The sequence below is a fragment of the Arachis ipaensis genome, chromosome B10 (genome assembly GCF_000816755.2).
Source record: "Arachis ipaensis cultivar K30076 chromosome B10, Araip1.1, whole genome shotgun sequence".
NCBI lineage: Eukaryota > Viridiplantae > Streptophyta > Magnoliopsida > Fabales > Fabaceae > Arachis > Arachis ipaensis.
In genome coordinates this window covers 135417177-135427548 of record NC_029794.2, presented here as the reverse complement: position 1 = coordinate 135427548, position 10372 = coordinate 135417177, and the positions used below count along the sequence as shown (strand labels likewise).

The 10372-nt window shown below is 31.6% G+C and overlaps 1 protein-coding gene and 1 long non-coding RNA gene across 2 annotated transcripts; both read right to left on the bottom strand.

Moving 5' to 3' along the window:
* LOC110267514 lies at positions 564-1230 on the bottom strand. The gene is made up of 3 exons (XR_002355240.1): positions 996-1230; positions 802-873; positions 564-706 (listed from the first exon to the last, which is right to left on the bottom strand). It is a non-coding gene; the product is annotated as an uncharacterized LOC110267514 (long non-coding RNA).
* LOC107621184 (probable LRR receptor-like serine/threonine-protein kinase At4g36180) lies at positions 3401-6477 on the bottom strand. Its single transcript, XM_021114751.1, has 3 exons — positions 5647-6477; positions 3529-5562; positions 3401-3421 (listed from the first exon to the last, which is right to left on the bottom strand). Exons 1-3 carry the CDS (start codon positions 6244-6246, stop codon positions 3401-3403), a joined length of 2655 nt encoding a protein of 884 aa, XP_020970410.1. The 5' UTR covers positions 6247-6477.

Genomic DNA, 10372 nt, shown 5'->3' with positions numbered 1-10372 from the left:
AGACTCATGTTAACAAATCAAAACTTTCAATGACGATCATACAAGTGTGAGGCAGAACACCAATAGAGCAGCAAATTGATCATGTCATTTTTATTTAGAAAATACCTTTTTTTTAAAATAAAAATCACATTTATAACAAAAATTTGATCAAATTTAAGTTATATTATTAAAAGTGGAATGATAATATCTTCTCACGATACCAACAATAATGAAGATAAATGATCAAGTTGAAAGTAGCATTCCTCCTTCGAGATGGGAATAGCTAATGCAAGCAGAAAGTATTATCAATGGGAGAATGGATGAGAGAGAATTGGCACAAATTCAAGGAAGCGAGCAAAGAAGAGAGGGATGACAGATCGAGCAGCATGGGGCCCATGATCTGGGCTATATGGAAGACGAGAAATGCAGCAATATTTCACAATCTAAAAGCAGATCCTCTAAGCACTATAATCCAAGCTAGAGTACAAGAAAGCCAGGGATACCACAGAGCAAATAGAATCAAAGGCAGTTAAAAGAGGAAGCATACCAGTAAAGTGGAGGCCACCGCCCAAAGAATGAGCCAGTAGAGGAACCATACCAGTAAAGTGGAGGCCACTGCCCAAAGAATAACTCAAGATCAACACAGATGCAGCGTTCTCAGAGCACAGCAAAACAGGGATGATGGTTGCAGTAATCAGGGATGACAGTGGTTCAGTAAAAGGTGGAACTGCAAGAAAAATCAGGGCAAGCTCAGCTCACACGATAACAAATCTAATGAAGACAGGGAATCTTCAGTTAAGCTGGAGCACGAATCCGCCTTACCAGCTCAGGAAACTCATCAATGCAGAGAAGCCAAGGAGAACTCCTCCCATTAGCAGAACCACTAAGGCCAACCTGCTTGAAGACAAAAGGCAAAATGAAGGATAAATCAAGTAAAATATACAAAAAATAAAAAATAAAAAATATATATATGTTGAAGAATCCATCAACGGAGCCAAAGAAAAGAAAAGGGATACCTTGTGCAAACAACAGCGAAGATAGAAGAAGAAAGTGCAGCGGAGCAACGCAGCGAGCATGGTCGCAGTCAACAGCTATTCTAAGTTTCTAACCAACTTTGATGTTTGCTTTGGGGAGTTAGATTCTGGTGTTCAGCGGGTTAGGTGAGAGAGTTACGTTGAGAGGGAGAGGTAGTTTGAATTAGGGAGGGTTAGGCTGAGCGGTTTCTAGGGCTCGGGTTGGGTAAGTGTGTGGGCCGGGCTTCGTTTACCATGTCCAAAAATAAATAGTTTAGGATTGCAAATAAGATTATTTAATCAATAATACAATAAAAATATAAATAGTGAACGTCAATTATTAGTTACTATATTAAAAAAAATGGCATCCAATACTGAGAATATAGTGAAGTGTATTTCTTCCTATAACCATATTTTTTTGTATTTTTTTAATTATTATTTTAGGGTTTTTGTTTAAGTTTGTATAATATTTGACTTCAAGCTATTTAGCACATGTTTGCTCTATTAGTCTATTTGGTAAATTTTTTAATTTTTAATTTTTGCAAAATGGATTGTTCAATGCTCCTTCTGTGTCCATGCATTTGATCAGTGGATTAGAGAAATTCAGTTTATTAATATCAACTAACCAACAAAAGATAAACCATGGAAGATGATTTTTCGCTGATTGTGAAAAAGCTAAAGTGAATAGCACAAGTTATGAAGTGCAATGCAATACATAATTTTATACACTATAATGTTTGTGACTAATTAGTAGTTTTAGTTCACATCTAACTAACTTGAAAAAATATAACTGATTCTTAATCTCAGTTACATAGTGTGACATAGATAGAGGGAGATGTGTCATCACTCTTTAGTTTCCTTTTATGCTCAGAGTCTTGATTATTATAATTACTAACATCAGGTTCATTTGCACTGCAGAAGATACCAAACATATCTACAATTGATTTTAATCCAAACATACTACAAATCTTAATGGTATGTTTGAATTATGGTTTTTCTTATTTACTTTCTTTATATATACAAAGCCACCAAAAGGAAAAAAGAAAGATTCTAAATCTCTGATTAACCAACCTTTGCAACACTTATAACATCAGAGGCCAGATCTCAGGCCAATGGAAGTTAGTTTTTGGCTCAAAATTTAGTTGACTTATGACAGCTGTCTTTATTTATTTCTTAGTTAGATTTAACCACATTCTTCCAAAGGAACTAATATGTGGTAACTGCCTTATTCCATAAGTAAGATCCTTTCTAATTGTTTGTCAAATCCTTTTAAAGCTTCCTTCTACACAAAGTATTTTGAAAACAAGGAGCAGAATGTAGAGATACGGTACGAAGGCAAGTTGTAGCCTGCCTATATCTCGAAGGTTGGCGGCCTTTTAGTCTTGAAAATGATTTAAAAGTTGGAGATGTTTGTGTCTTTGAGCTCATTAGTGGAGAAAATCCAGTGCTTGATGCTCATATTTATAGAGCCAATGGTTAAGCAATCCATTAAAACTTCAGTAGCTCTTAAACCAAGTAATTTAGTAAATATGTAGCAGTTATCTTGTAAAATTGAACTTTTACTATGGCAATCTCTCTTGTAAATATTGTCTCTTGTTTTATCATCTTAGTGAAAATGTAGCTCTTATTTTTCCCCGGACCAAATACACCTTGAGAAATATGCATATTCTCATATACAGTTTTTAATAGTCTTATAAAAGCTGCAACGTAGCTTGTGTATGATTTAGTAGGTGTCTTAGCTAGTTTTCTCTTAATTTTTTTCCTCATTACACACTTTTGCATTTCTCATAATGGTTTTATGTTCTTGAAATTTGTTTATATTGATCATATCTTGAATCTTTTATCTTTTTTGTCCCCTCCCCCGTGGTTTATATTTTAGCATTGTTGTTCCACTAACTGATTGTGATGAACTGAGAATTAGTGTTTTAATTGAATCAAATAATTTACTGTCATCAAGACTAAACTATACAGAATGCTATAGTATATTGCTAGAGAATTGATTTTTTTTAATATTATTATTTTTTTTTACATGATATATAAGACCTTTTCGTCACATATGCATTGCACAAGCTTAAGGAATTACTAGTCTTATTAGATTAGATCATTAGGTGTGTGTTCCCTTGCACATTATTTGTTATAGAATGAATGCTAACAAAACTGAATCAATAGACTCTGCCCTCTGTAACCAGGAAGTATATTGAACCAGAAATGAAGTGTATAGTTACATAACAGTTGTGGTATGGTTACTGCTGCATTGAATCAAGGTTCAGAGAAAATTACATCAAAAGGAATTTAAGAAAACTGGTGCATCAAAAGAGGTGAATTGCAGAAGCGAGCTATTAACTCAACTTCAATTTAGAGCTTTGTTAGATATGTTGTTCTGTTTTATGCAGAGATTCTTCAGGAGATTAAACATCAAATGACAATCTCTATTACAAATTCATGCATACACATACATTCATAAATGCATCAACCATCATTTACTTTCCTTAATTTATTTCCACTTTTGATTCGTCAAAATAAAATAAAAACACACATATGAATACATGATCAAAGATAGATTCAAGCTATGCAATCCATTAAGCAATGTTATTCCTTTTGGAATTGAGCCAACCAAATTATTCTCGGACAAGTCCATCATGACTACAAGTATCAAGATTTTTGTATAGTGAAATTCTCTTCCTTTCATGACTTCTATGACATCCTCAGTTTTCCAACCTTCTGCTATTGGACTCTCAGCAACAAGCGAAGGAGGAGACAAAGCAGGAGCCTCAAGATTCATTCCTCGAAGATTGCCTATGCACCAAGGTATTGGACCATTTAAATTGTTGCGAGAAAGGTCCAAGATTTTAATGGATGATAGTTCACATATCTGCAAAGGAATGCTACCACTTAACCTGTTTTGCCGCAATCTTAGAATTTGTAGCGAAGAAAATGTGTTAGCACTCCATGATGGGATGGTGCCAGAAAGTTGATTCTCTCCGAGATCCATAATCAACAACTGTGACAAATTTCTCATAGATGCTAGAAACTCTCCATGAAGGCTGTTATTGTTCAAATGCAACCAAAAGAGAGAGGAAAGATTCCCAAATGAGCTTGGAACAGCCCCTGAGAGTTTGTTGGATGACAAATTTATTTCTTCCCATAATTTGTTATCTTTCCAACAATTGGGGATTTTACCAGATAGTCTGTTCTTTGAAAGATCAAGGATTCTCAAATGATCAACTTGGCACAGTGATTTTGGAATTGAACCATTTATGAGGTTATTTCCAAGAATCAAGGACCACAAATTGGGCATTATATGACCAATATGTTCAGGAAGTGAGCCGCTGATTTGATTATATGAGAGATTCAAATACGACATTTTTGAGATAATAAAAGGATGACTTTCTTCCACTGTGATGGTTCCATACAAATTGTTTGAAGACAGATCCAGGTTGAATAGATTCACAAGTTTTTGAAAATCAATACATATTCTCCCATCTAGTTTATTCCTTGAAAGATCAAGCCAACTAAGATTTACAAGTTGGTTAAGACTTGTAGGTATGATTCCTTTTAAATAATTATTTGACAAATCAAGAGAGGTTAGATTTATAAGTTGACCAAGACTCGAAGGAATGGATCCCGTTAGATAATTATTGGAGACATCAAAATATTGTAAATTTACAAGTTGCTCAAGATTTTGAGTAATGGTTCCATTAAATGAATTATTTGAAAGATCGACTACCTGTAAATTTACAAGCTGTCCCATGAAATCAGGAAGCTCCCCTTCTAACTTGTTGTTGGATAGATATAAAATTTTCAATTTCAGTAATTTTCCAAAAGAAGAGGGAATGGGACCATAGAAAAAATTATCTTGGAGATCAAGATTGCCTAGATTTTCAAGTTGTCCTAACCAAGATGGTAAATGATCATTAAATTCATTTTCACTCAAGTCAAGATTCTCCAAATCATGTCTAATGCAGGTAGACAAATCACTGTTTCCAATGAATTCTTTTCGGAGTTTGTTTCCTCCTATATTTAATGTTTTCAGGTGACACATATTTTTCAAAATGGATGAAATGGAACATTCCATAGATGTTAATTTATTAATTGAAAGATTGAGGTTGACAAGTTTCTTTAACTCAATAAACCAAGATGGAACTGAAGTAAAAGAATTACGAGAAAGCTCAAGGAACTCAATGCTAGTTATATTTTGTAAAGCAACGGGAATTGTACCTTGGAAGTTATTAGATGAAAGAAAAAGATGCTTGAGTTTCTCAAACTTGTGAAACCAGGATGGAAGAGAGTCAAAACTGTTCTTAGAAAGATCCAAAAATTCAATGGAAGTTGCATTTTGGAAAGCATTTGGAATTGGGCCATGAAGCCCACACCCTGAAAGATCAAGATACTCAAGTTTCTTAAAGTTGCCAAACCAAGATGAAACTGAAGTAAGATTGTTCCAACCAAGATCAAGATGCACAAGAGATGTCATGTTTTGTAAAGCATCCAAATTAGACACACTAAGTCTATTGTAGGCAAGACTTAGGAAGTGAAGTTTAGGAGCACTGATGGTGAGATTAATATTAACCTGAGCGAGGAACAAGAAGCAACTTTGTCAAGTCCATGAATTATTAACCATCCAACTATCCAAGTAATAAGTTTGGACAAATACCTGAAACTCATTGTAAATAAAAGAGCCCATCATGTTGAGGTGCTCCAGCAATGGCAGTTGAGAAATCCAATTGATGTTACTGTCTCGTGAAAATTCATTGTCACTCAGATCAAGAAAGTGGAGGTTGGTGAGATTTCCAAGATTGCTGGGTATTCTCCCGCCAAAACCAGCTCCAGAGATGGACAAATACCTGAGGCGTTGCATAGAACCAATGAACATGGGTATGGGACTCGGATAGAAATAAATTCCAGTCAAGTCCAAATGAGTCAAGTATTCCAGTGCCAGCAGCGATGAATTAACATTCCCACCTTCTAAATATTGATCGTAAGGAGTGGTGAGATCAAGCATGACAACATGACCAGTAACATTATCACAACCGATCCCTTTCCATCGGCAGCAGTCATCACCATGCCATGAGGAAAGCATGTTAAATGGATCAGTCAGGGATGCTTTGAACTTCACAAGAGCTTGCCTCTCTCTTTCAAGACACGGAGAGTGGAGGAGAGTACTTGAATTTGCACAAATGCCTGCAATTTCAGCCATCACCATCACAAGTACCAATACTGCGCATGCAGCAACATTTTGATATCCAATTCCCATTTTCAGTGGAATATAAATAGATATTATTGATGATATTTAATTTGTGAATGGCTTTCACTCCACTCACTCAACCACATTATATATACATAATCATGATAATGGAACAATCAATCAAACCAACCTTTACGTTCCAAGAGTCTTGAGTATGTGTGGTAAAGTTTTAGTCTCCAATGCTTATCTTAAAAGTCTTTGAGCGATTCTCTCTCAGTTTCTAATTATTCCAGGAGTACCAAATACGCATGGAAAAAATTGTATCAATTTGGTCTAATTCTTTGTTATATCCTTGTCACTCATTAAATTTATATGTTGATGTTTATGGCATGATATGCATTTTTTCCTTCCTTTATAAACACGGCAAAACAAAGCATGTAGCAATCAGATATGGATTCCATGCCACTCTCCATTAATATATGAAAATTCATAAATATTAGCTCCACATTATTTTTATTAGAACCCAAATATTGTTTGGAAAATTGAAAATAATCAACTATAATGTAACCACTATCAAATATAAAAGAGAAAGATAAATCCTTTTTTAATTAAAAGAGTGAAGTAGTTAGTGTCTTATTTTGACTATTTCTATACTCTTAGCTTACAAATTAAAACATTTTACTAGATTTTAGATTTTAAATATTTTTTTACACTTGTCTTACTTTTCTCACTTTTTAATTAATAAGTATTTTAAATATACACATTTAATTTAAGACTATAAACATATTATAAGTTCTATGTATTTGTAAGAATATAGTTTATTTAAAAGCGTAAGATAACTTTTTTATTTTATGAATTAATTTTTGTTATTAAGTTAAATACACTCATTTTAAATCATTTATTTGATTCAAGATAGTTGTACTACCCAGCAATTGTCCAAGTATGATAAAGAATGTGAAATGATCAAATAACAATTAATTGATTTCTCAATTTTAAACTAACTTGTTTTTAGTTTTAAATAAACCATAAATCAAGATAATTTTTCTATCTTGATAAAAAGTTGACATAGAACGTTATTTGACATTATGTCATGCCATTGCCCATTAGACAAGCTAACTTGTAGAAAATATGGTTTTAATCAATTTGCTAATTTTATCATTAATTAAAAATTATTAGATCAATTAATTTAATTGTTATCTTTATTAGCAACTAATTTGGAAAAAAATTATTCTATTAAATTTTAATCTTTTTATTAAAATGTAAATTCATTATATAATTATTTACATGCATAAAGCTGAGGACTTATTAATTTAGTATCCTTTTTTCCATTAATAGCTTAATTTTGCAACTTACATAATCTTATTGTTTTGCTACCCATAATAAGTTGAATATCAATATAGCTCAGGTATTTTGTGAACTATATAGTATTGTTAATGATATGCTTGGTTTGATCATATAAATTGTAAAATAATTATTTAAGTTTTTTATTTGCAAATATAAATGAAAGAATTTGTCTAAATGAAAGAGATATATAATGATGTGAGTTTTGTAATTCTTAACTAATAAAATTACAAACCAACAATATACGATAATAATCAATTTATATTCCAACAAAGCAGTTAAAAAAAAATAACTTATATTCTTGTAGTTTCTACTATCTAATTTAGGGTGTAATTTAGTTTTCAATTCCAATTTAATTTTTTATTTTTCTTTTTGGTTATACACAACACACCCCACTTCTATTATTACTCTATTAGCATGGTTCTATATTTTTTCTATGAGGATTTTTGGTGCACTTTTAAGTGAGACAAATAAAATTGTCATCTAACCATGCTTCGGCTGTAATTTCAATTCAATTTGATTTTAATTTTTTTAATATTCTAATGTGAATACCAAATTTTGTCCGATCCAACATAATATTTTTTTTTTAAAAAAAAAGAGTAGTTGATAATTTAGTTTGCACTTATTATTCTGTGTGAAAAAAAAATCAGTTCTATCGATACAAAAAGAAAAAAAACGAAAAAATCAGAAGAAAAATAGAACAAGTCTGGCCAATATAGCCCAATATTTCTCAAGATTTTTTATGGGACTTCAACACAATTATAAGTGGAACATGTTATAAAAAAGTAAAATAAAATAGAAAACACAACACATAAAACAATAAACAAAATAGAATAAAAGTTAAATCACGAATTTATCACAAAAAATAAGAGAATTTTTAATAATTTAATACATTTTCATTCATATGAAATTTGTAATATTTTACGAATTTAGTAAAAATTTTGACTAATTAAATTCTTTATTTAAATTTGTTTTAAATTCTTTAACTCATCAACTTAAAACTTTCAATTCATAATTCTTCATTCTTCATAAATATTGTGTTGTCTTAACTAAAAAAATAACTTATATTCTTGTATTTTCTATTACCTAATTTAGGGTGCAACTTGATTTCCAATTCTAATTCAATTTGATTTCAAATTTTTTTTTCTACTATCATTATCAATAATGTGCCTTAACTCAGGTGGGGGAAGGTCAATGAAGTGAAATCCTGAAAAAGCTTTTAGGCTGTTCTTAGCAAGCCAATCTACACTTCTATTGACTTCTCTATAAACATGTTTTATATTCAACTTCCAATCTCTCTTCACGATCTGACCGATGCTTCTGACCAGAGCCTCCGGATGATTCTGGATTTCTTCCTTCTTCTGCAGAGTTTGCAGCTCTGGAATCTGTCTCCAGAATAGCTTTTTTGAATCCTAGGTCCCACACAATTTTAAGTCCCTGGAACACGTCTCAAAATTCTACTTTAAATGCTGAACATGTTCTAATGTTCATCATGTATCCTTCTAGCCATCTTTCTTGATGATTTCGAATAATGCCTCCACAGCCAGCCCTCCAAAGTGGTTACACAGACAGCGCCGTCCATATTAATCTTTATTTAGGATTCAAGGAGAGGAGACCAGCCTATTAGAATCTCCCTTTTTCTTACGTTTTAGATGAGATTTTCTTTTTTAAAAGCTTTTATCCAACCTTTTGGATATAATTTATGATGATGTATTCTATTTTAGGTGGCCTTTTAAAAGGGGTGCAAAAAGAGAGAGTAGTTAATAATTTAGTTTGCACCTATTATTATGTGTGAAAAAAAGTTCAGTTCCATCAATAAAAAAATCAAAAGCAGAAGAAAAACAGAAGAAAAAGTCTAAGCCAATATAGCCCCTATTTCTTAAGACCAAAAACGAAGGCTCAAAATTTTCTATTGGACTTTAACAAAATTAAGTAGTACAACACAAGAAAAATAATAAAATATGACAGTAAGAGAAGAAAAAGACCGTCAATAATAAAACTATCCACTGAACGAAAGCATAAAGCATTAACCCCCGGCCCACTTCTTAACCTGTCAAAAGATTCCAAATAAATAAAGAAATAAGCTAAAAGATATGAGAGTACAATTATGTCAAAAGTCTTCCATGTTCTACAAATTTTGAAGAAGCATCACATATAAAGAGGAGGGCCAAAAATTAGAAAACACATAAAAGAAAAGGAACTTAAGAAGCGAATTTTTTTGAAAAGTGATAGTTGGAGAAGCCTATTGAATATCAAAGTTAATACAAAAAAAATAAGTTGGAGAAGAAAAGTGATAGTTCAAAAACTGAAGTAAAATAGACATATTCAATATTAGGTATATTTTAAATTTTTGAAAACAATTTTTTGTCTTTTTTATTTTTTTTCTCATTTTATCATGTAATATTCATAAAAAAAATCGTCAGTTCACCCATAAAATAAGGATTTAGCTAATATGTGATGTAAGGATATATGATAAGTTTACCACTAGTGGAAAGTTTTAAATATTTTTATAATGACTATAAAATAAATACATTAAAAATTTAAATGAAAAAAAGACAAATAGATCATTGACTTTTTGATCTGCGAATATTTAAATTCTCGAGAATTTGAAAATACTTTTTAAGTTCTTAACTTTTTTAAAACTTTGACATATTGATTCCTGATGTTCACTTAGGTTTGTAGATCCAACAGAAAAATTAAATGTAACTCCCGTTGTACCGACCTGTTGGTACGAATGTACACGTGAAAAGTTTTTAAAATGGGACAAATTAAACCTATAAATCAATGTATCTAGATTTTGAAAAAGTCAATAACTTAAATGTATTTTTAAATCCGTAAAGATTTAAATATCTGC